The sequence below is a fragment of the Heterodontus francisci genome, chromosome 34, assembly GCF_036365525.1.
Source record: "Heterodontus francisci isolate sHetFra1 chromosome 34, sHetFra1.hap1, whole genome shotgun sequence".
In the NCBI taxonomy this organism is placed as follows: domain Eukaryota; kingdom Metazoa; phylum Chordata; class Chondrichthyes; order Heterodontiformes; family Heterodontidae; genus Heterodontus; species Heterodontus francisci.
The window spans coordinates 22622615-22647871 of NC_090404.1; the positions used below are offsets into that span (position 1 = coordinate 22622615).

Here is a 25257-nt window from a genome sequence, read left to right on the forward strand (position 1 = left end):
GCTCACCTGTGAGTCAGACGGTTGTGGGTTCAAGTTTTCTCCAAGACTTGAGTACGAAAATCAAGGCTGACACTTCAGTGCTTTACTGAGAGAATAGCTCAGGTCCCGTCCTGGCACCCTGTCATCCCCCTCAGATGGATGTTAAAGATCCTGTTTCGCTATTTCAAAGAAAAGCAGGGGAGTTATTCCCAGTGTCCTGGTCAACATTTATCGCCTCATCAACATTAGTAAAACAGCTGATCTGGTCATTATGGCTTTCCTGTTCGTGGGATCTTGCCGTGTGCAAATTGGCTGCTGTGTTTCCGACATTACAGCAGTGCCGACACTTCAAAAGAAATTCATTAGCTGTAAACTGATTTGGAACATTCTGAGGTCATGAAAGGTGTTATATAAATGCAAGTCCTTCTTTTAATATTGGAAATACGGCAGGAAAATTGTGCACAGCAAGTCCCACAAACAGAAAGGTGGCCATGACCACAGAATCTTAATGCCACACACACAAGAAGTGTGATTATACAAATTCTGGACAAAATCTGAAAAGTTATAAAAACTGACTTTGTCGTTTAAAAAAATAGACTTTTCTTTTAAAAAGTGAACAATGCTTCAAAATGGCTGCCAAAGGAAAAAGGACTTGGACTTTGTATATTCAAACAGTCTGACAAGGACAAAGGAAAATATTGTAAGCTAAGAGGTGTCAATTACACCCATCCCCCAATATTCCAGAATTGAATGGGTTCTTCTGAAACAAAGAAGGTGTGAAGTAGCCACGTCCTGGGCCATTGTGCGATCACCACTGGGGAGAGACCAAAGCGTCTCCTACCCGGAGGTGAGAAGTAATGCAGCTTTATCTTAAAAAGCAGCCAAGAGAGAGACACCCGAGAAAATAGAAGGCAGTGTCCAGAAACATGTTTCCAGCAAACCAGAAAGCACATGCCCTGCTGCAGAATTCTGTATCTACTCTGTACAACAGTGAACTAGAAGTGATCCACTGACTTCAATTGAACTTTCAACCAAGAGAGAAATTTAAAAACACCTCAGGCCTGCAACCAATGAGAACTGGATTTCCAATAGAATTTAACAGGTTTACCATGACCTCTCCAGAAATATACCCCCTGCTCCATTATAATTACTTCACCTTTTTCCCTCTCTCTCTGTCTCTTCTGTCTGTGTGTGAGCGAATGCATGAGTGGATGTGGTTGTGAGAATTTCGGGATAAGGCGTATTGAGCAATAAACAATTGATTTTCTGTTTTAAAACCGACATGAAAACCTGTTACTGTCTGTTTATTTGACAAATAAAACACCAAGGGGCTAAATCCTTATAGCAAAGCACACTTGCTGTAGCCAGGTGGGGGTTGAACAGTGGGAACCACTCAAATCTCACCCATTGGCCGTAACATTAGTGATGTTGCTTGAAGGATAAATATTGACAGCACACTGGGGAGAAAACCTCTGCTCTTCAAAATAACTTTTTGGGATCGTTTGCGTCCATCTGAGAGGACAGATGGGGTCTTGATTGAAGGTATCATGTAAAATACGGGACCTCTGACAGTTCAGTGTTCCCTCAGTGCTGCATTGAAATATCAACCGAGATTTTGTGTTCAAGTCTCTGGTTGTGGATTTGAACCCACAACCTACAAATGCAGAGATAAGAATATAAGCACAGAGCCACGACTAACACGTCATCGTTACTCTAGGTTATTTCATTTCTCAGAACTTCGGTTATTCTCATGGCCAGGTCCCAGCTCCCTGTAAATTCCAGAGTGCCTCTCCTAGTCTTGGTGTCCAGGGAAGGTATAGATAACATGCACATGTATCTGCCCTTGAAGTGTTTTATGGGACAGTTGAGATGGAGCTTAACTTTGTATATAACCCCGTGCTATACATGCCCTTGGAATGTTTGATGGCAGAGTGTAGAGGGAGTTTTACTCTGTATCTAACCCACGCTGTATCTGGCAGTTCTCTGAATGCCCCATTCCTGGGCACATTTCCAGAGGTACAATGAGTGTCCCCGACATTTTTGTACATTCTGCTGGATATTTCATCCCTGTGTCTGAGTCTTTTGGGGATGATTTGAATTTGATGTCGTCTAGTTACTGAGCTACCGACTAGTGGAAAAAGTTTTTCCTCATTTACCAGATGAACTTTTTTACCCCTCCCTCAGATCTACAATGACCCTTTGTTCTAAAGAAAAGAGCCCCAATTTCTCTAATCTCTCCCTGATAACTAAAGCCTCTCATCCCTGGTATCATCTCAGTGAATCTCTTCTGCACCCTCTCCATGGCCTTTACATCCTCCCTGGTGTAAGATCCTAAATCCTGACCCAGTATTCTAACTGCAGCCTAACCAATGATTTGTACAGGTTTTACATAACTTCCGTCCATTTGTACGCCACACCCCGAATTAAAATGTCTCGGATCCTATGTGCTTTTTAACAACTTTATCAATGTGTCCTCCTACTTTTGAAGGTTTGGGTCTCTGAACCCCTTGTAGGTTTCAGATATTAATGCAACATGGCTAAAATGCATTGCCGTCAAATGTCTGATATAATGCACATTATGGAACAGAGAAATTTAATCTGAGTTAGAAATTCAAAACAGGCGCTTTGTCGCAGACAGGTTGCCATGGAAACCGTGATATGACACTTCATTCCACAGAATAAGCTCATTGGAAACTCTAAAATAAAAGCAAAATACTGCGGATGCTGGAAATCTGAAACAAAAACAAGAAATGCTGGATTCACTCAGCAGGTCTGGCAGCATCTGTGGAAAGAGAAGCAGAGTTAACGTTTCGGGTCAGTGACCCTTCTTCGGAACTGACAAATATTAGAAAAGTCACAGATTATAAACAAGTGAGGTGGGGGTTGGGCAAGAGATAACAAAGGAGAAGGTGCAGATTGGACCAGGCCACATAGCTGACCAAAAGGTCACGGAGCAAAGGCAAACAATATGTTAATGGTGTGTTGAAAGACAAAGCATTAGTACAGAATAGGTGTGAATAGACTGAATATTGAACATCAGCAAGTGCAAACCTGAAGAAAAACAACCTGAAAAAAACAGTGGGTAAGCAAACTGAACAAACTAAGATGAAATGAAATAAATGCAAAAAAAGATTGTAAAAAATGTAAAAAGGAATGCAAAAAAAAGGGAAGAAAAAATAACTAAAAATGACTAAAAATGAAAGTAAAGTGGGGGGCTGTCATGCTCTGAAATTATTGAACTCAATGTTCAGTCCGGCAGGCTGTAGTGTGCCTAATCGGTAGATGAGATGCTGTTCCTCGAGCTTGCGTTGATGTTCACTGGAACACTGCAGCAATCCCAGGACAGAGATGTGAGCATGAGAGCAGGGGGGAGTGTTGAAATGGCAAGCAACCGGAAGCTCAGGGTCCTGCTTGCGGACTGAGTACCAAGATGTAGTTTGGCTGGTGGTGAGAAGAGCCCTCCCCATCAGATCCTTCCTGCATGCCCGAAGTCTCACCCCCTCTGCACAATGCCCTCGAGGTGGCTGTGGTGGGGAAGAGACGGTTGCCCACCTCATTCTGGAATGTGTCTTTACAAAGCAGGTGTGGAAAGAGATGCAGTGGTATTTGTCAAGGTTCATCCCAAGCAGCTCTGTAACGCAGGAGTCTGTGCTGTACGGGCTGTTCCCAGGGATGTACACCGAGATCAACATCAACTGCTGCTGGAGGACTATCAATTCAGTGAAAGACGCCCTTTGGTCTGCCCAAAACATGCTGGTCTTCCAGCGCAAAGAGTTGTCCACGACCGAATTTTGCAGACTGGCACATTCCAAGGTCCAGGACTACGTGCTGAGGGATGCACTAAAGCTTGGGGCAGCCGCAGCAAAGGCTCAATGGGGAAAGACCACAGTGTAAGGTCCCGCCACCAAGCTGAGCTGAGGGGCTGGATCCATGGAAAACCCCTCGAACTGTATCCAGAAAATATTTGTTTGCTGTAAAATGTACATGGCACGAAAAATTAAAAGGAAGGATTGTGAGGCAACTCACTCCTGTATTGAAGGAAACTGACCTCCTTTGCACTATTTGTATTTTTTGACTTGGTGCTGTTTGGAACTGTATTGTAATGTATTTTTTTTTACAGATTTTTATGAATAATGTATACTTTGGAAATTAAAAAAAAAAACTGTACCCTGCCCTCCATCTTGAGAGTGGCACGGATGGACCAGTTGATCAGCACCAGATTCAACCACCGGCCGAGGGCCAACTGAACTTTATTGTGGCAACCCATGCAGGCCGCAAGGAAGTCCTGGAGTTCCGGGTTGGGGATGGGAGGAGACTCGGTAGGAGGCACGAGGGAGTCCACCGCCTCACTAGTGATGGATTCAAGATCATCCTCTGTGCCCCACACCAAGTCCCCATCCTCCTCCACGCCATCACCGCCAGCAGCCGACACACCCACCATGCAGCATGGGGGTGGACATCCCGGTCGCGTTAGCTGGTCCACTTCCATCACGATCTCACCCCCAGGATCAATGGCAGAGGAGTCCTTGTTGGGTTCTTCTATGGAACTGGAGCCTATGGCGCCAGTGGTTCAGGACCCTACCCCCCACCTCTGTCCCCAGGCTAGTGAGTGGCCCAGTGGAGATGGTAGTTCCCGACTCCGGAAATACAGTCAGAACTGGGACCAGAGGCAGAGAGAGGAGGCCATTTCCCGCCTCGCCAGTGCCCACAGGCCCAGCGGATGGGGAACTACGCAAATTGGCCTCTGGGTTGGGTATCCTGGACTGGAGTATCAGGCTGCTGGGAGGGCTGACCCTCACATGTCTTGCCCTCACCCAGGACATCCGACCCATCGGCCAAAGCAGTAATTTCTCCCGTGGTCCACCACAGGCGGGCCCTCTCCAGGTCTCCAGGCTCGGACCATCATCTGGTGTGGGCGGAGCTCCCTCCACTCCGCAGTCAGGCAGAGTCCGCATATAGGAATTTTAATCAAATCCAGGTCTTAACGATCAGAGACTCCAGGTATTTGGGTTTCTGTATGAGTTATTTAATAATTTCATCACAGTCCGACTACAGAGTATCACTTTTCGTCACGAATTGGGGCTGCAAACGGCTCGTTTGTTACCCAGCATTCGCCGCATCAGTGAACGTGCTCTATGTACGCTACAGGAGCCCAGCACGCAAGCGCAGTGTGAGCCTGTATCTGGAGCATGCGCAGTGTCAGTATGATCAAAATCGTAGAAGCGCTGGAGACGCTTTTGCGAGTGAGAGTGGGCGGGGCTTCAGCCCAGGTGTTAAGCAGCCTCCCCAGGCTGCTTGTGATGTTTGCAGACTAGAGGAGTCCATGGGCCATGTATATATTCAGTGTGAGAGGTTGTAGTCCCAGTATAGTTATTTAGAGGAGCTGTTCCTCATCTTTTAGTTACATTTTAGCCCCAGGCTGCTAATCTTTGGTTGCTCAGTATGGAGGGGGTGGTTAAGTCGGAGGATTTTCTCCTGGACCTGCTCTTGGGCCTGGTTAACACTGCAATGTGTAGGTCCAGTATCTATTGATGCTGGGAGTGTCACTCTGGCTGCTATCCTCTCTTCTGTGGTCTTGTCCGTGCCTGGGTGGCCCTGGAGAGGGAGCACACTTGATACCTTCTGTGTCCGTTGAGCACCTTAGGGTACAGAGTGTCTCACAGACACTGGTAACAACATTCTAGTTTAGTTGGGAAGGTTCCCTTTGCTTTAGGCACTTTACAGCATTCTAGGCTCAACAGTGAGTTTAACAACCTCAGATCATGAACCCCATTTTGATTTTTTATTTGACCATGTGCTAATCTTAAACTTGTTTTTCGGACAGAGCTGTTCATTATTCTGCCATTAACACACTCCCTGGACAAATGCTTTTTCTTTTACTGCAACTGTTAGCTTTCCCTTTGCCTTCTGTTCCACGACATCTTTGTAATTTAATCTTTCCCACCCTCTGCCCTATCTCAGACCTTCCCTTTTGTTGTTCTTCCCCCACCCCCCCACTCCTCCCCTGCTTTTACTTTTTTACTTCCTCAGAACCTATTACATTTCTAACTTTGGCCAGTCCTGATGAAAGCTCATCGAACGGAAAAGTTAATTATGTTTCTCTCCACAGTTTTACTACCCAATTTGCTGTCATCTGCAAATTGTGAAAACATCCCTCTAATTCCTGAGAACACATGAAGGTAAAGAAAAGAAACTCCAGTATACTTTACACCATAGTTGATGGCCCGGGCACTCAGATACCTGTACAATTTATTTAATAAATAATACTTAATAATTTTTTCAATTGCCTCTCTGGCCCTAATCTCGATGCGGTGACACAAAAAAATCATTCCGTCAACAATTGGAGCTTTCAATGGCGGAGTGTTTACCCAGGACTCCCCACGGTCAAAAAGTCCCCTATCAATGGTAACAGTAGCATAGTGTAGTGGCGCAGGTTCGGACTGTGCATGCGCAGTGCAGGTAGTGGAGATGAGCTGAGGGGGAACAGGCGGCTTTGGATGCGGGAGGAGATTAAAGTCCACCATGATTACAGTAATGCCTTGTTACATGCGCCTCTAATTTCCTGATCTACACTCTGCCCTACACAACAACTATTGTTAGGAGACTGATAAACAACTCCCACCAATATTTTCTGCCTCTTGCTGTTTCTTATTCCCATGAAACTGATTCTACTTGTGGATTTGCTGAATTAAGATCCGTTCTCCCTACTGTCTTTATTCCATCCTTTATTATCAGGGCGACTCCTTCTCCATTTCCATTCTGTCTATCTCTGCTATAGGTTAAGTATCCTGGAATACTTAGTTCCCAACCTTGGTCACTTTGCACTCATATCTCTGAAATGGCTATGAGATCAAACCTATTCATTTTTATCTGTGCTATTAATTCATCTAATTTGTTGTGAATGCTTCGTGCATTCAGATATCGTACCCTTAGCTTTGACTTTTTTTCTAATTTTCCCTGATGTTACCTTTGTCACTAATGTCCTATTATCTTTACTACTCTCACTGTCCCTTCCTGACCCATTCGGCTTATTTTCATCCAAAACACTGCTCTGCTCTGGAGCCTTGGCATTTTCCTCGCTGCTTTTCCATTTACCCTTTCCTGAACCCAACCCCCTCACCCCTCCCCGGACATCCTAGACAACAGGGTTTTAAGCATCTTCACCCACTCCCAGGCTGCAGGTGATGTTCAAAGCCTGGAGGAGACCCAGGACCATGTAAATATTCAATGTGAGAGGTTACAGCCCCTGTACAGTTAACTGAAGGGGCTGCTCTTCCACTTTGGTTATACTTGAGCCCCACTCTCCTAATCTTTGGTTGCTCAGTGTGGATGGGGGTGGGTAAGTCAGAGGATCTTCTCCTGGACCTGCTCTTGGGCCTGGTTAACACAGCGATGTGTAGGTCCAGGATGTGCGAGAACCATGTTGGGGGTGGGGGGTGTCACTCGGGCTGCCGGCCTCTCTTTTGTGGTCTTGTCCATGCCCAGGTGAAGAGGGAACATACAGTGTTCACCGGTATGCTTGATACCTTCCACAACCAGTGGGCACCTCAGGGTACAGAGTGTCTCTTAGATACTGGTAACACCATTCTGGGACTTTGTTGCTTATTTTGAGTACTTCAGATTGATTGGACCACACGTTTGGGAAGACGAGAGACAAGAAAGAATGTTCTATAGAAACTGGAATTGTCTGTTCTAAATTTCTATCCTGTACTTACAGTGATGATGTTTGTAAACTCCTTTTACAGGGTATTAGAAGGAGAGGATCTACAGAGGGGAAATTCAAACCAAACATCACGTCAAAATCTGACAGAGTCACTCAATTCATCTGGACCAGAATATCATCAGCCTTTGAATGTGGAAGGAGAAATGTTTGTCTGTGGGTAAAGATTTCAAACATCAGTGTGACTAGAAAAGCACCGAGACACACACACCCGAGTGAGCGTGTTCCAGTGCACTGACTGTGGAAAGAGCTTTAACCAGTTACACAGCCTGAAAAAACATCACACCCACAGCAGGGAGAAACCATACACGTGTTCTGTGAATGGATGACGCTTCAACTGATCATCCAACCTGGAGAGACACAAGGACACCCGCACCACGGAGAAACCGTGGAAATGTGGGGACTGTGGAAAGGGATTCAATTACCCATCCAAGCTGGAAACTCACCGACGCAGTCACACAGGGGAGAGGCCGTTCACCTGCTCCGAGTGTGAGAAGGGATTCACTCAGTTATTCTGCCTTCAGTCATACCACTGAGTTCACACTGGGGACAAGCTGTTCAGTTGGTTTCAGTGTGGGAAGATTTTCAGGCAGTCATCCAACCTCACTGAACATCTACGTGTTCACACCGGGTAGAGGCCGTTCAGCTTCTCCGGGTGTGGGAAGGGATTCATTTGTTCTTCCCACCTCACTGATCACAAATGTGTTCACACTGGAGAGAGACCATTCATCTGCTCCTTGTGTGGGCAAGGATTTATTAAATCATCCCACCATCTGAGACACCTGCGGGCTCACACTAGGGAGAGACTGTTCACCTGCAGAGTGTGGGAACAGATTCACCGCTTCATCCACCCTGCTGGCGCACCAGCGAGTTCACACTAGGGAGAGACCATTCACCTGCACAGAGTGTGGGAACAGATTCATCAGTTCATCCGCCCTGCTGGCGCACCAGCGAGTTCACACTGGGGAGAGACCGTTCACCTGCACAGAGTGTGGGAGCAGATTCACCAGTTTCATCCACCTTGCTGGCGCACCAGCGAGTTCACACTGGGGAGAGACCATTCACCTGCACAGAGTGTGGGAGCAGATTCACCAGTTTCATCCACCTTGCTGGCGCACCAGCGAGTTCACACTGGGGAGAGACCATTCACCTGAACAGAGTGTGGGAACAGATTCACCACTTCATCCACCCTGCTGGCGCACCAGCGAGTTCACACTGGGGAGACACCGTTCACCTGCACAGAGTGTGGGAACAGATTCACCACTTCATCCACCCTGCTGGCGCACCAGCGAGTTCACACTGGGGAGACACCGTTCACCTGCACTGACTATGGGAACAGATTCACCACTTCATCCACCCTGCTGGCACATCAGTGAGATCACACTGGGGAAAGGTCGTTCACCTGCACTGAGTATGGGAAGGGACTCACTAGTTCATCCACCCTGCTGAGATACCAGCGAGTTCACACTGGGGAAAAACCTGTTTACCTGCCCCGTGTGTGGGAAGGGATCCCAGCTCAGCTGACACAAACTTGTTCCGACTGTGAGGAGAGCTTCAAAAGCAGAAATAATCTGATGAAACACCAGACACTTCACACGGGGGAGAGGCCGTTCACCTGCTCCGAGTGTGGGAAGAAATTCACATGTTCACCCACCCTGCTAACACACCAGCGAGTTCACATGTAGGGTGGTTAGAATTAGCTTTACTTTATTCTTTAATCCGATACGAACACATTAATTAAAGGAGTCAGTTTTATTTTATACAAATGTATTAACAATTAATCCTAAAACCTGACTGAGTTATGAGTTCTATATATATTAAATTGTATCCATCTTGATTATGTAGCTTGAATGTAGCTTTACTAAAGTAGATGCTCAAAGAATCAGTTTCTGTAACTCACGAATACAAATTTCATATTGTCTGTATGAGCACAAAGGGATGATAACTAAAGTGAATAGAGCCTTTGACAGCTACTGGCAGGTATCCTATCCGTTCAAGTCCCAATTAAAATAGGCTAGCAAGTGACATCACAAGGTCTGAGCCAACCATCAGGCCAAACACAAGGTAGCCTGTTGGTCAGAGAAAGGGTTAAAAGTCAGGGTCCGCAATGCCTCAGGGCGCGGAGACCAGGAAGCTTCACAGAAATGAAACCACAGATGTAGAAAGACTCCAACACATGACTTTGAGAGAACAAAAGAACCATTGATAGACTGAACAGGCTTTCATGTCATCTGCAACCAAAACTTGATCAGAAAGTGCAACCGTGAGAGCTGTGAAGTCATTACCTGAATTTTGTAATTATCACTCCTTATTTATTCATAGGTTTTCCTGAATTACTACCCCCAAGCATCTTGTTGCCATATTGGTTATAATCTTATCAGGACAAGAGTTAAAAGTGAGACACAAAGAAAATAAAACTCGCTTATAATTAGTGACCATGAAGGGACAAGTCTGAAACAGGAATATTTGGTCAGTAAGGAAGGATTTTAGGTGTTTCGTCTGGTTAAAAATCACACTAGAAAGGGTGCTGGATTATTGTGAACTGAGATTCTTTAAGAAAATGACATCTAGAACAGTATCTTCTCAGTACAAGGAAAAGTTGGACATAATGTCTGACATCGATATTCAGACATTACAGACAGAGTATTTAACAAAGGGAGAACAAGACCAGTCAAAGACGTAATAGCTTTTATTCAAGAATGAGTAGACAGTAAGAAGTTGAAGACCATGAAGACAAAGCACCTTCTGGCATACAATGCATATTTTTGTGCCCTAAAAGACGATGAGATTGTCAGGGGAAAGAGAACGAGATTGAAGATTTTAAGCAGTTACTACAAAAATAAGAAAAGCAACCAAAAAAAAAGCTGGAGTGAGAGAACGTAAATGAGCTGAAAGATCAGGAAATGTGAAACTTACAAAGGCGGGTCGATCAACTGAGAAGAGAGGCTGATCAAATGGTGTATGTGCTGTGACAGCAGAGCTATTCTGGTATTACTGCTGGAGCCATAAGGGTAGAAGCGCAACAGTTAAAACAAAAACTTAATGAGTGTAAGAACAAGGACACAAAGCTCAAGCTAGAGCTGGGAGACAATAGGGGTGCTCTTTGAGAATACACTAACCATCGCCACTGAGAGGCAGCCCACTTTCAGTGTGAGCTGGAAATTTATGAACTAAAATGGAAGTTGGATAGGCAGCAAGCCCTGGTGTCTACCATTACGAGGGAAGGTGAGCTCCTCTTAAAACGGGAGAATGATCTGGATGCTTGTGTATCTGGTGGTGACTACACCCAACATAGTAAATGGCTGCAAACAACCAAAATGAGGGACTCTCCAGAAGTACCATTTTCCACTGTTCCTGTTATTACACCTCCATCCCCCACCACAAAGGCACAGAAGTCCCTGCTTCTGTCACAACGAAAGCCACTATTAAGAATGTGCAAGGTATTACCTGCCACCCTGGTTTACTAAAAGCTGTTTGGTTCATGGCATAACAGAGACAGTTCAAATATAAAATAAAATCCTGGGTTATGGAGAATGGCGAAGGGGAGAAGAATTAAGTTAAAAAGGCCCACAGCAAAAGTCAAAAACTGCTGTGAGAAAAGAATGTGTGTGTGCCATGTTCTGTTTTTAAGAGAATGGCAACTGGATTTTGTTTGGATGTTGGAAGCTTCTGCAAATGAACCTCTGTTCTTATCTGTTAACGCCTGTGCTCTTTTCTGCAGAGCTAAATGTTCTTAACTGTTTGTAGTCTGGCTGTTGACGTTACAGGCATAAGCTTGTTACTTGTCCTCCCTATGTATACCTTTTGTGTGAAACTTGAAACATGTTTTGGTTGTGAATCGGTTGAATCCTTGTGTGTTCCTTGGGCTCAGGAATGGGAATTTAACACAACTTTTTTGGCACTATGAATGCATAAACCATTACAGGAATCAATATTTCTAAATTGTTTGGAATTTAAAAAGTGTGAATGTGATTGTTTTCAATGAGGAGGAAACTTCTCAAAACACAGAATAATACAGTGCAGAAGAAGCCCGAGTCTGCACCAATGCATTAAAGACACAAATACATGCAATTGCGTCACTTTACATAACTTTTCTTTTGAAGAAAAACTTTCCTGATCAAGAAAAAAAAACAAACTCCAAACCAAACTTCATTTTAAACGTTTTTTCCCCCCAATTCTTTTTGGCATTTCTGACTTCAATTTTGCTCAAATCCTAAGAGGAGGTCGAGTGTAGCCCCTTCTTTAGTAGGGCCATTCACATACTGCTTCAGAAAACTATCCTGGACACACTTAACAAATTCTTCCCCATCTGATCCCTTAGCACTAAGGCAGGCCCAGTCAATATCAGGGAAGTTAAAATCGCCTACTATTACAACCCTATAATTCCTACACCTGTGATTTCCCTACATATATGCTCCTCCAATTCCCTCTGATTATTGGGGGGCCTATAGAATAATCCCATCAAAATGATCACCCCTTTCTTATTTCCAAGTTCTACCCATATGGCCTCTCTGGACATTCCTCCCTAATCAATAGTGCAACTGTCCCTCCTCTCTGACCTCCACCTCTGTCACGCTGGAAGCATCAGTACCCCTGAACATTGAGCTGCCAGTCCTGCCCATCCCTCAACCATGTTTCTGTAATAGCTATAATATCACAATCCCATGTACCAATCCATGCTCTGAGTTCATCTGCCTTACCTGTAAGGCTTCTTGCATTAAAGTGTAGATCACAGGATAGCAGCCGTCTGAACAGAAAGTAAAGGGATTCAGAAAGAAACTGTGACAGGGGCGGGGTGCAAAATATAACCCAGAAAAATAACGTAAGTAAAGGAAAAGAAATGGGGGTAGAGGTAATGATCTAAGGAAAAGGACAAAGAACAATCAGAGTAAGAATAATTAACTGGGGGAAAGCCAACTTCAATGGGGTAAGGAGGAAGCTGGGGAGAATAAATTAGAGTCAAAGGTTGGCAGGAAAACAGTAGCTGAGCAATGGGCTACCTTCAAAGAAGAGAGAGTTTGAACACAATCAGGGTATGTTCCCTCGAAGGGGAAAGGGAGGGCAAATAAATCCAGAGCTCCCTGGATGACAAAAGAGGTAGAGATTATGATAAAGAAGAAAAATGTGCTTATGACAGATGCCAGGTAGAAAATACTATTGAGAACCAGAATGAATATAGAAGGCCCAAAGGGGAAGTGAAAAAGAAAATAAGAGAAGATAGAGAGCATGAAGAGAGACTGGCAGTTAATATTAAAGGGAATCCAAACGTTTTCTATGGACATACAAATAGTAAAAGGGTGGTAAAAGAATTAGTGGAGCCGATTAGGGACCAGAAAGCAGATTTACACCCGGAGACAGAGGGCATAGCTGAGGTATTAAATGAATACTATGCATCTGTCTTTACCAAGGAAGAAGATGCAACCCAGGCAGTGGTGAAAGAGGAGGTAATTCGGACACGAGAAGGGTTTAAAATTGAAAAAGATGATGTATTAGATAGGCTATCTGTACTTAAAGTGGATAAAGCACCAGGACCGAATGAGATGCATCCAAGAAAACGGAGAGAAGTGAGGGTGGAAATCGTGGAGGCACCGGCCATAATTTTTCAGTCTTCCTTAGACTCGGGAGTGGTGCCAGAGGACTGGAGAATTGCAAACATTACACCCTTGTTCAAAAAAAGGGGTGTAAAGATAAGCCCAGCAACTACAGGCCAGTCAGTTTAACTTCAGTGGTGGGGAAACTTCTGGAAAAAAAATAATTCGGAACAAAATTAATAGTCACATGGACAAATGCAGGTTAATTAAGGAAAGCCAGCATGGATTTCTTAAGGGAAAATCACGTTTAACTAACTTGCTGGAGTTTTTTTGAGGAAGTAACAGAGAGAGTTGATGAGGGCAATGCTGTTGTCTATGTTGTGTACATGGATTTTCAAAAGGAGTTTGAAACAGTGCAACACAACAGACTTGTGAGCAAATTTATAGCTCGCGGAATAAAAGGGATGCTAGCAACATGGATACAGAATTGGCAGAGTGACAGGAAACAAAGAGTAGTGGTTAAAACAAATGGATGTTTTTGGGGGAGCTGGAGGAAGGTTTGTAGTGGAGTGCCCCAGGGGTCAGTTTTGGGACCCTTGCTTTTCCTGATATATATTAATGACCTAGACCTTGGCGTACAGGGCACAATTTCAAAGTTTGCAGATGATATGAAACTTGGAAGCAGTGAACTGTGAGGTGGATAGTGTAGAACTTCAAAAGGACATAGACAAGTTGGTGGAATGGGCAGACAGGTGGCAGATGAAGTTCAATGCAGAGAAATGTGAAGTGATTCATTTTGGTAGGAAGAACATGGAGCGATAAATAAAAATGAAGTGTATAATTGTAAAGGGGGTGCAAGAGCAGAGGGACCTAGGTGTACATGTGCATAAGTCATTGAAGGTGGCAGGACAGTTTGAGAGCGCGGTAATAAAGCATACAGTGTCCTGTGCTTTATTGATAGGGGCACTAAGTACAAGAGCAATGAAATTATGTTGAACTTGCATAAGACACTAGTTTGGCTTCAGCTGGAGTACTGTGTCCAGTTCTGGGCATTTCACTCGAGGAAAGACTTGAGGGCATTAGAGAGACTACTGAAAAGATTCATGGGATCAAAAGGTCCCACAAACAGCAATGTCATAATGACCAGATCATCTGTTTTAGTGATGTTGATGAAGGGATAAATAATGGCCAGGACACTGGGGATAACTCCACTGCTCCTCTTTGAAATAATGCCATGCGATCTTTTACATTCAGCTGAGGGGGAAGACGTGGCCTCAGTTTAACGTTTCATCCGAAAGACAGGACCTGTAACCATGCAGCACTCCCTCCGTACTGCACTGGAGTGCCAGCCTTGATTTTTGTGCTCAGATCCTGGAGAAATCTTGAACCCACAACCTTCTGACTCAGAGGTGAGAGTGTTACCCACTGAGTCACAGCTGTCAACAGCACTGAGTAAACATCAAAAGAACTTCATTTCCTGTACAACACTGTGGGATATCCTGATGTCATTAAAGGCACTATACAAATACAAGTCTTCATTAACAAAGGAGAAAGGGCCCAAAAATGGTTCAGTCCTGTTAGTGACATCAGTCTCCTCTTATCTTAGAGAAATCAAGAACTGGAACACTGTTTGATGCAAAGCTGATTTATTTGACGTATCCAGAATAGTAAACTACAGCCCAAGTACAGGGATTATAAACTGAAATAAATCCCAACATGGTCCAGTCCAGGATGTGGTTAACAACAACAATAACAGCAGAATCCAATCCCTGCAGTCACTTGTGAACTCGCTGGTGTTTCAACAGGTGGGATGACTGAGAAAATCCCTTTCCACAGGTGGAACAGGGGAACGGCCTCTCCCCAGTGTGAACTCGCTGATGTTTCAGCAGGGCGGATGAATGAGTGAATCCCTTCCCACACACTGAGCAGGTGAACGGCCTCTCCCCAGTGTGAACCCGCTGGTGTGTCAGCAGGGCGGATGAGTGAGTGAATCCCTTCCCACACACTGAGCAGGTGAACGGCCTCTCCCCGGTGTGAGTGTGTTGGTGTCTCAGCAGGGAGTAAGACCGAGCAAATCCCTTCCCACACTCAGAGCAAGTGAACGGCCTCTCCCCGGTGTGAGTGCGCTGGTGTTCAGTGAGATCAAATGATCGCTTGAACCCAATCCCGCAGTGAGAGCACCTGAACGGTCTCTCGTCAGTGTGAACACGTTGATGGGACATCAGTTCAGCAGGACTTTTATAGCAATTCCCACAGTTTCGACATTTAAAAGGTCTCTCATCAGTGTGAACTCTCTTGTGTGTCAGCAGGTTGCATGACCGAGTGAATCCCATCCCACACTCTGAGCAGGTGAACGGTCTCTCCCCAGTGTGACTGCGCCGATGAATTTCCAGTTCTGATGGGTAACTGAATCCCTTCCCACAGTCCCCACATTTCCACGGTTTCTCCGTGGCGCGGGTGTCCTTATGTCTCTCCAGGTTGGATAATCAGTTAAAACCTCGTCCACACTCAGAATATGTAAGTTTCTCTCCGCTGTGAATGGTGTGATGTGTCCTCAGGCTGTGTAACTGCTTCAAGCTCTTTCCACAGTCAGTGCACTGGAACACTCTCACTCGGGTGTGTGTGTCTCAGTGATTTTCCAGTCACACTGATGTTTGAAATCTTTTCCCACAGAGAGAACAGACAAATACTTCTCCTTCCACATTCAAAGCCTGATGATATTCAAGTCCTGATGAATTGAGTGACTGTCAGATTCTGACATGATGCTTATTGTGAGTTTCCCATCTGCAAATCCTCCCCTTCTAATACTCTGTAAAAGGAGTTTACAAAAGTCATCATTGTCAGTACAGGATAGAAATTCAGAACAGACAATTCTAGTTTCTATAAAACATTCTTTCCTCTCTTGTTCTCCTGAAGCATGTGGTCCATTCAAATGAAAAGAAGCCAAAATAAGCAACAAAATTCCAACAATAACAAAGCGAACCTGCCTAACTCGACCAGAATAGCATTACCAGTGTCTATGAGACCCTCTGTACTCTGAGGTACTCCCCGGAAGCAGAAGATATGAAGATATCAAGTGTGCTCCCTCTCCAGGGCCACCCGGGCACGGACAAGATCACGAAAGAGAATCCGGCAGACACAGATACACCCTCATCCCCAACTCAGTCCCTGTACATCCTGGACCTACACATTGCTGTTTTAACCAGGCCCAAGAGCAGGTCCAGGAGAAGATCCTCTGATTAACCCAACTCCCTACACACAGAGCAACCAAAGATTCGGAGAGTGGGGCTAAAGTGTAACCAAAGCTTTTGATAAGGTCCCACACGGCAGATTCGTCACCAAAGTAAATGCCTATGAGATCCAAGGCAAAGTGGCAAGTTGGAGCCAAAAGTGGCTCAGAGGCAGGAAGCAAAGGATAATGGTCGATTGTGTTTTTGTGTCGGGAAGGCTGTTTTCAGTGGAGTTCTGCACAGCTTCGTACTCGGTCCCTTGCTTTTTGTGGTATATATCAATGGTTTGAACTTTAAGGGGTTTGATTAAGAAGTTTGCAGGTGATAAAAAAAAATTGACCGTGTGGTTGATAATGAAGAAGAAAGCTGTAGACTGCAGGAAGATATCAATGGACTGGTCAGGTGGCAGAACAGTGGCAAACGGAATTCAGTCCAGATGCATATGAGGTAATCTATCTGGGAAAAGCAAAATAGGCAAGGGAATATACAATAAATGGTAGGATACTGAGAAGTATAGAGGATCACAGGGACCTTAGTGAGCATGTCCACAGATCCCTGAAGTTGGCTGGGCAGGTAGATAAGGTGGTTAAGAAGTCATACAGGATACTTGCCTTTATTAGCCAAGGGACAGAATAGAAGAGCGGGGAGGTTATGCTGGAACTGTATAAAACACTGGTTAGGACACAGCTGGATACTGTGTGCAGTTCTGGTTGCCGCACTATAGGAAAAATGTGAATGCATTCGAGGGTACAGAGGAGATTTACAGGGACGTTGCCTGGACTGGAGAATTTTAGTTATGAGGAAAGATTGGAAAGGTGAGGATTGTTTTCTATGGAACACAGGAAGCTGAGGGGAGACTTAATTGAAGTGTATAAAATTATGAGGGGTCTGGATAGAGTGGATAGGACAGCCTTATTCCACTTGGTTGAGGAACTGTAACCAGGGACATAGATTTAGAGTAAGAGATAGGGGGTTTAGAGGGGAAATATTTTCACCCAGAGGGTGGTGGGATCTGCAGCGCACTGCCTGGGAGGGTGGTAGAAGCAGAAACCCTCACAACAATTAAAAAGTACTTGGATATGCAAATGAAGTGCCCTAGCCTGCTAGGCTATGGACCAAGAGCTGGAAAGTGGGATTAGACTGGATGGCTCCTTGTTAACGATGGGCTGAATGGCCTCCTTCCGTGCTATAAATTTCTATGATATTAAACTTGAGCAGCAGCCCCTTCAGGTAACTATACAGGGGTTTTAACCTCTCACACTGTATATATACATGGCCCATAAACTCCTCTAGGCTGCAAACATCACATGCAGCCTGGGAGTGGGTGAAGCTGCTTAAAACCCTGTTGTCCAGGATGCAGCATCTCCTGGGCTCGAGGAGCTGTTTCAGAACTGTGATACCCTGCCCACTCTCTGTGCCCTCACCAAGATGGCCACACGTGCGCCCTGCTCCCCTGGGCCTGCTCCCACGGGGTAAACACGGGGCCTGTAGCCTCATATTCGGGGTCTCAGCCCGACCCCTGGTGTGTATGAAGCTTCCCAGCCCACCCACGGCTCCAGTTTCTCCCCTGCGCCCACAATCTCCTCCCGCCTCCCCAGCAGCCTGTGCTGCCTCCATCACCTACACTGCAAATGCTCAGAATATAGGCCGATTTTCCACCAGCGCACTGGGCTCCTGTGGTCATGAATAGGGGACTTTCTGACCCGCAGGGAGTCCTGGGTAATTAAGCCGCCATTGAAAGATGTAATCGTTAAATGTATGATTATTTTCACACCATCCCATTGAGATTGGGGCCGCAGAGACAATGAACAAAAATATGAAATAAATTATACAGAAACCCGCGTGCCCGGGCCATCAATTATGGCGTGAAGTACATGGGAACTCTGTTCTTCACCCACATTTGGACTCAGGAATTAGAGGATCTTTTCACAATGTGCAGATGACACTAAATTGGGTGGTAAAACTAATAATGTGGAGACTGCACTGAAATCCAGGAAGACATAAACAGGCTGACAGACTGGACAGATAAATGGGAAATAAAATTCAACAGTGAAATGTGAGCTGGTTCATTTTGGGAGGAGGAATAAGGAGGCCAGTTATTGGTTAGAATGTAAGAAATTAAATGGAGCAGAGGAGCAAAGAGATCTGGGAACAGAGTCACATAAATCACTAAAAGGAGCAACACAAGTCGATAAGAGAGCAAAGAAAGAGCTGATGCTCTTTTCTAGAGGAATACAATGTAACAGCAGAGAGGGAATGTTAAATTTACTGAGAACCTCACTTAGAAGGACTGTGAGCAGTTCTGGTCTCCAGATTAAAAAAGGATATTGAAGCACTGAAGAAAGTGCAGAATAGATTTACAAAGATGTCACCAGAGAGGATGTTACTATCCAGCAAGATTGAGCAGGCTGGGGCTCCTTTCTCTGGAAAAGAGAAGACTTGGAGGAGATCTGATAGAGGTCTTTAAAATTATCAGTCAGTCAGAACAAGGGGACAGCAATATAAGACAGACATTAACAGGTCAAATAGAGAACTTAGGAGGAATTTATCAACTCAGAGAGTGGTGAGAATGTGGAACTCACTGCCACGTGGAGGGGTTGAAGCAGATAACAATGATGTGTTTAAGGGGAGGCTTAACACATTTATGAGGGAGAACGGAATAGAGGGATATGGGGGCAGAGTGAGGCGAGGTAATTGGAATTTGAGGAGGCTCATGTGGATTACAAACACCAGCACAGATTAGTGGGGCCGAAAGGCCTGTTTCTGGGCTATAATTCTGTGTATGTACAGCAAAGGTGGATTAATGCTCGGGTTTACAGGGCCCAGGGGTGGATTAATGCTCGGGTTCACAGGGCCCAGGGGTGGATTAATGCTCGGGTTTACAGGACCCAGGGGTGGATTAATACTCGGGTTCACATGGCCAGTGGTGGATTAATGCTTGGGTTCACAGGACCCAGGGGTGGATTAATGCTCAGGTTTACAGAGCCCAGAGGTGGATTAATGCTCGGGTTTACAGAGCCCAGGGGTGGATTAATGCTCGGGTTCACAGGGCCCAGGGGTGGATTAATGCTCGGGTTTACAGGACCCAGGGGTGGATTAATACTCGGGTTCACATGGCCAGTGGTGGATTAATGCTTGGGTTCACAGGACCCAGGGGTGGATTAATGCTCAGGTTTACAGAGCCCAGAGGTGGATTAATGCTCGGGTTTACAGAGCCCAGGGGTGGATTAATGCTCGGGTTTACAGGGTCAGGGGTGGATTAATGCTCGGGTTTACAGAGCCCAGGGGTGGATTAATGCTCGGGTTCACAGGGCCCAGGGGTGGATTAATGCTCGGGTTTACAGAGCCCAGGGGTGGATTAATACTCAGGTTTACAGGGCCCAGGGGTGGATTAATGCTCGGGTTCACAGAGCCCAGGGGTGGATTAATACTCAGGTTTACAGGGCCCAGGGGTGGATTAATGCTCGGGTTTACATGGCCCAGGGGTGGATTAATGCTCGGGTTTACATGGCCCAGGGGTGGATTAATGCTCGGGTTTACAGAGCCCAGGGGTGGATTAATGCTCGGGTTCACAGGGCCCAGGGGTGGATTAATGCTCGGGTTTACAGAGCCCAGGGGTGGATTAATGCTCGGGTTTACAGAGCCCAGGGGTGGATTAATACTCGGGTTCACAGGGCGCGGGTGTGGATTAATGCTCAGGGTTACAGAGCCCAGGGGTGGTGGATTAATGCTCGGGTTTACAGGACCCAGGGGTGGATTAATGCTCGGGTTTACAAAGCCCGGGGTGGATTAATGCTCGGGTTTACAGGGCCAGGGGTGGATTAATACTCAGGTTTACAGGGCCCAGGGGTGGATTAATGCTGGGGTTTACAGAGCCCACGGGTGGATTAATGCTCGGGTTTACAGGGCCAGGGGTGGATTAATACTCAGGTTTACAGGGCCCAGGGGTGGATTAATGCTCGGGTTTACAGGGTCCGGGATGGATTAATGCTCAGGTTTACAGGGCCCAGGGGTGGATTAATGCTCGGGTTTGCAGGGCCCAGGGTTGGATTAATGCTCTGGTTTACAGGGCCCAGGGGTGGATTAATGCTCGGGTTTACAGGGCCCAGGGGTGGATTAATGCTCGGGTTTGCAGGGCCCAGGGGTGGATTAATGCTCTGGTTTACAGGACCCAGGGTGGATTAATGCTCGGGTTTACAGGGCCCAGTGGTGGATTAACGCTTGGGTTTACAGGGTCCGGGATGGATTAATGCTCAGGTTTACAGAGCCCAGGGATGGATTAATGCTCAGGTTTACAGGGTTCAGTGGTGGATCGGTGCTCAGGTTTACAGACCCAGTGGTAGATTAATGCTCGTGCCTAAGGGCCCGGGGTGGATTAACGCTTGGGTTTACAGGGTCCGGGGTGGATTACTGAAAGGTCTGGCTCTAAGTTTTAGACGATGCTGCCGAGTATTGCAGGTGATGGAGAATAGTTTCTCTGTCTGCCCAATCGGTTTCATTTAATAACTTGAAAACTTTGATCAAATCACCCTTTCTGAATTCCAGGGGCTACAACCCTTGGAGCTGATGCATTCTGCCAGAAAGAATAAGGAGAGGCAACATTCACTTAATGGTACAGTTCTGAAGAGTGTGCAGAGATAGAGGGACCTGGGGGTTCATGTGAATAGATGTTTGAAGGTGGCAGGATATATTGAGAGAGTAGTTGGCAAAGCAAATGGGATCTTGGACTTCAGGAATAGAGGTATTGAATGCAAAAGCAGGAAGTTATAAAGCTCTGGTTTGGCCACAACTCGGGTATTGTGTCCAGTTCTGGTCACCACACTTTAGGAAGGACGTGAAGGTCCTTGAGAGGGTGCAGAGGGGATTTACCAGAATGGTAAAGGTTTGGTTGGAGAATCTGGGGGTCTTCTCCTTGGAGCAAATGGGATTGAGGAGAGGTCTGATGGAGTAATGCTCAGGTTTGAGTATTATGAGGGTGAAAATGATGACAGGTTTAGATAAGGTAGACTCAGAAAAACTGTTCCCATCCAATTAGCTGATGGTACAAGGATTAGGGACACAGATTAAGGTTTTGGGCATGAGATATAAGAGGGATGTGAGGAAGCAGTTATTTTGACTCAGTGAGTGGTAATGACCTCACTGCCTACGAGGGTGGTGGAAGCGGAGATGATCAATGATTTCAAATAGAAATTGGATGGACACTTGATGGAAATAAACCTGCAGGATTACATGGATAGAGTGGGGGGATTGGGAATGAGTGGATTGATCTACAGAGAGCTGGCATGGAAACAAAAAGCTAAATGTCCTCCTTCTGTGCTCTAATGACTATGACTCATTTGTGTAATCTCTACTTGTAATTTATGGAGTCCAGGTATCATTCAAATAAATCTACACTGCACTACCTCCAAGGCCAATACATCCTTCCTAAGGTGTGGTGCCCAGAACTGAACACAATACTCCAGGTGTGGTCTAACCAGGGCTTTGTGTATCTCAGTGCTTTTCCAGTCACACTGATACCTGAAATCTTTTCCCACAAACAGAACAGACAAACCTTTTTCCTTCCACATTCAAAGGTCGATGATATTCAGGTCCTGATGAATCAAGTGACTCTGTCAGATCTTGATGTGATGTTTGGTTTGAGTTTCCCCGTCTGCAGATCCTCCCCTTCAAAGGCCCTGTAAAAGGAGTTTACAAAAACCATCACTAACAGTCCAGGATAAAAATTCAGAAGAGACAAATATTTCTTTTAGTTTGAATTTGCTATGTGTAAATCCTCCCTTCTTCGCCCCGATAAAAGTAGTTTACAAAAATCCATCACTGTCAGTCCAGGACAGAAATTCACAACATTCTCTCCTCCTACTTCTTAGCCAAGGATGGCTGAACATGCGCCCTGCTGCACATTGTCCTGAGGGAGGCAACATGCAATCCTGGATTCAGAAACGCCTATCTATTCCCCTAACTATTCCTATCACTATTGCTCTTCCAGTCATCTTTATGCCCCCTGTGCAGCTGAGCCAACTGTGATGCCATGGACTTGGCTCTGCCTACACATCCCAGATGAACCATCACTTTCCTCAGTATTGAGAACTGAACACTGGTTGGACAGTGAGATGCACTCAGGGCTCTCCTGCCTGTTTCTTCCTGTCTTTAGGCCACCCATTGCCTTTGTCCGGGATATTCTTAAGCTGTGGGGTGACCCCATCCATGAACATGCTATCCACAAAGCTCTCAGCCTCACGGATGCACCAGTACAACGCCACCTGCTGCTCATGCTCTGAAACCCGTAGCTCGAGCTGTTGCAATTGACGATACTTCCCACACAAATGTCTAGCCAGGACATGGGAAGTTCCCACATGGCACAGGATGTGCACTCTAGAGGTTTGAGAAGCCCCATCATTCCTCTATCTATTCAATAATAAACGTTCCTACTACTAATAAACCTTACTACTTAAAAATAAAACACTCACTCGCTACTCACTTCCCTTCTGTCATAGAGTCACAGTCATCTATGGCATAGGAGGCCATTCAGCCCATCAAGTCCATTCCGACTCTCCACAGAGCTATCCAATCAGTCTCACTCTCCCGCTTGATTGCCCTAGCCCTGCAAGTTTATTTCCTTCATTAGTTTCCTTAATTAAATGAGTGTACCTTTAAGTCTCACTGCAGGATGTCACGGTATAAAGACATTTCTTCCACTGTTATTTGAACCCAGCTCATGACTCAATGAAAGCAGCAGAGGGAGGAATTCCATAACCACATGAGGCCCTCCTACCTTAGTATCCAACAACACATTGCAACTTTTTCCAAACTTTGGGAGATATCGCCTTGCCTCATGTGTTAAAGTTCAGGTATCCTGCATCGAAGAATCTCCAATGCAATCAGCTATTTACTTATACTGCATCAGGTTACAAGAAACTGGCAACACAACAGCAGCACTAGCTGACTGACTCCATCCTCTTCTGCTTTCCTTATTGTTGGCAGCATCTCACCTCACTTAAATCTAGGGAAGTTGCCCCTTGTTCTGAAGAAAACTGGAATGTTTAATTTGCAGCTCCTTGGACTAACTTCCTAACTTTGGAGAAAGGGAAACAAATCTACAACACTTACCATCCAATCAACTTACAGGCTTCCTGACTCGGTGGAAACGAGAGAAGGAAACGGCAGCTCGGGTGGCGGGAAGCGGCGGCAAGGATAAGGGAGGCGTTGCACCATTGCTTTAATGGTGCCACTTCCCTTTCCCCGGGGCCCTCGCCGCAGGTCCGCCAGGCCAAGCGACTCTGATTCGGGGCCTGAGAATCGCTGAGACTCAGTATTACTGAACCTGCGCACGGCCCCGCTCAGCTTCCTGAAGCCGCACTGCGCATGCTCCCTGCAGATGCGTATCTCCGGGGGCGGGCCCTCCCGCGCATGCGCATTGCTGCCCTTCTGATGGCGATCGGTCGTATTCACTCCCGCGGAGCATTTTGGGCACTCTTGGCTGCCATTTAGACATCGGAGAATGGATGAATAGTTCATGTTTCCGACACACAAAAGTAAAATTGAGGTCGCGTCTCCTGGCAACGTGGCCACTACGTGGTGCATCACTGGCACATGCGCAAATGCAGCCTCATCGACTGAAACATTGCGGCGTCTCAGGCAGTTGCCAGGATTAAAGATGGCGCTGCTCAATTTGACACAAACACGAATTAAACCCAAACCGCCTCAAACACCGCTTCTTTTCTCTGCACCCTCCCGCGCCCGTCTGCTCGCCATTTCCGACGACTATCCGCTCCCTTCCACCGCTCGTATTGGGAGGTTCAATGGTGGAACTTCAACCCAACAGTCTCGGCGCTAAAAAAAAAATAAATCCCGATTGACTCCACGGAAGTCGACGGCGCAGAGTTTCGAGCATGCGCAGTGCGAATGATGGCCGGAGACGGGAGCTTGTGCGTTGCATCTAGGGATATCAGGGCAGGTACACACACCGCTTTCTCTTGTCCTTCTGGGATGTTTTACTGGAGTTGTCTTGGTGAGTGTTTCTAAACTCTGTCTCTCTATCCTGGTAATTTCGGTGGATTGTAGGTTGTTGTGAGTGTTGGACTATATTGCCTCTCCTCATCCCACTCCGAGTTCCAGGCTGCAGGCTCCGGTGGCTCGATTTGCCTGAAATGTTTACTCTGTTTATCTCTCCACAGACCCTGCCTGACCTGCTGAGTATTTCCAACATTTCCTCCTTTTATTTCAGATTTCCAGTATCCCCAGGATTTGTGCTTTATTTTAATGCAATCGTTGCTAGTGGAGAAACACAGACGGATGAATTAAGAGCTGGTTTGTATCGGGGTGGGTGTTGGATGTGGAAGTCAGTCCCTGACCTGTTTAGGTCTTTTTTGTTGAATCAGTTTGATCTAGAGTGGAGATAGAGGAGCAGCTGTTGGCTTTAATCCCGAAAAGTTTTGAACCCACTGAGGCTCAGCAATTTCCAATGTGAAGCGGTCAACGGAGGAGGATTCCAGGAGAGATGAGGTTGCTAAACGGACCTGGAATGGGCCGGCTGCCCGACGAGGAAAGATTGGACAGGCTAGGCTTGTATCCTCTGGAAGTTAGAAGAATAAGAGGCGACTTGATTGAAACATGTAAGATCCTGAGAGGTCTTAACAGGGTGGATGTGGAAAGGATGTTTCCCCTTGTGGGAAAATCTAGAACTAGGGGGCCACTGTTTAAAAATAAGTGGTCGCCCATTTAAGACAGAGATGAGGAGAATTTTTTTCTCTGAGTGTCGTGAGTCTTTGGAATTCTCTTTTTCAAAATATGGTGGAAG

At 45.9% G+C, this 25257-nt stretch overlaps 1 protein-coding gene across 1 annotated transcript in view; it reads right to left on the reverse strand.

Annotated features, from left to right (window-relative positions):
* Positions 1–15716, reverse strand: part of LOC137349200 (zinc finger protein 229-like) — a gene marked incomplete at its 5' end in the record, with an annotated part of 33815 nt that extends 18099 nt beyond the window's left edge. The window contains one exon of the mRNA XM_068014637.1: positions 15046–15716. Coding sequence (XP_067870738.1) covers positions 15046–15716 — 671 coding nt within the window. The remainder of the gene's footprint in view (positions 1–15045) is intronic.
* Positions 15717–25257: the final 9541 nt, after the last annotated feature.